The 1,372-nt window shown below is 64.9% G+C and overlaps 1 protein-coding gene across 1 annotated transcript in view; it reads left to right on the top strand.

Moving 5' to 3' along the window:
- Positions 1-862: 862 nt before the first annotated feature.
- Positions 863-1,372, top strand: part of STC2 (stanniocalcin 2) — a 14,154-nt gene continuing 13,644 nt past the window's right edge. Inside the window, exon 1 of the mRNA XM_014550319.1 lies at positions 863-1,363. Coding sequence (XP_014405805.1) covers positions 1,213-1,363 — 151 coding nt within the window. The 5' untranslated portion in view covers positions 863-1,212. The remainder of the gene's footprint in view (positions 1,364-1,372) is intronic.

Below are 1,372 nucleotides of genomic sequence, written 5' to 3'. Positions count from 1 at the left end.
GAGACGTGAGCGCGCACACGTACACACACGGTGGGGGCAGAGGCTCCGAGGCGCCCAACTTCTCCCCGCTTCCGTGCGCCCCTGGAGAAGGCCGGGGGGGGGGGGCGTGCTTGGGAAGAGAGCTCTAACAGGAAAAGAGAAGATGGGGAGAATTTCATGGGTTTCGTTGGGGGTGGGGATTTTTTTTTTTTTTAACCATTCCCATGAGATGGCCGGAGAGTCCAGGGAACCCGGAGCGGGATGGTGAGTAGCGCTGGGGGAAAATGGAAGTGTTTGGAAACGCGTAAAGTTGCCTTTCAAGCTCCGACCTCCAGGGCGAGCGATGCTCCGCGGGGCGAACTCAGAGCCACCTGGGCCTCCCTGCCGCCCACGTGGAAGCCATGCAAGTCCCGTCTGTCACCTGGGTCCCCGCAGCCGAGCCGGAGTGGGGAGAGGCGAGACAGTGGCGCCCTCCGTGTGGCACGGGGAGAGCTGGGCGGTTGCTCGGGCCAAGTCCTACATCTAGTGCTTCTGCTCTTAAATAGTTTGAGGGGTTTTTAACGCAAAGCGCCACAACGCCAGGAGTTCCCATATGTGCTCAGTCTACCCTCGGCATCCCTGTGTCCGGTCTTTCCAGCGCTGGGGGCTGGGTCTCCCACTCACACGGCGGGGAGAGGAAACTTTGCGGGTCTGCAGCCAGCCGGGGCCGGGGGACGCCGTCCCAGGGCAGACCCTTCCTCTCACCTCTTTAGTTGCCACCGGAGCTGCGATTCGCTTTTGTCTTTAAGCCGGTGCGGCCATTGCCCTGGAGCCCCCGCACACGCGCACGCCTCTCGGGCCGCGCTCACCGCACTCACTCACACACACGGGGCGCAGGCCCCGCCCCCCGGCCGTGTTGTCAAACGGGCCGGGGTCTCCGATTGGTCCAGCGGCCGGGACAACACCTGCTCGACTCCTTCATTCAAGTGACACCAGAGCTTCCAGGGATATTTGAGGCACCATCCCTGCCGTCGCCGGGCACTCGCGGCGCTGCTGGCGGCCTGGTCACATGCTCTCCGGGGAGCTCCGGGAGGGCGCCGGGTAACCTCTATCCAGCCTCGGCCGCGAGGAGGAGGGAGAAGGCGAGCGAGCAGGGAAAGTGGGAGGAGGAGGGGAAGCGGCGAAGGAGGAGGAAGGGGGGGAGGGGAGCACAAAGATCCCAGGTCTCCGGCCGGGAGGTTTACCCCGAGGACGATGTGTGCCGAGCGGCTGGGCCAGTTCGTGACCCTGGCTTTGGTGCTGGCCACCTTTGACCCGGCGCGGGGCACCGACGCGACCCACCCGCCCGAGGGGCCGCAGGACAGAGGCTCCCAGCAGAAAGGCCGCCTGTCCCTGCAGAACACAGGTAAGGAAG

This window comes from Myotis brandtii, unplaced genomic scaffold (assembly GCF_000412655.1).
Source record: "Myotis brandtii unplaced genomic scaffold, ASM41265v1 scaffold6, whole genome shotgun sequence".
Taxonomy (NCBI): Eukaryota; Metazoa; Chordata; class Mammalia; order Chiroptera; family Vespertilionidae; genus Myotis; species Myotis brandtii.
This window is presented reverse-complemented; position numbering and strand designations above follow the sequence as displayed.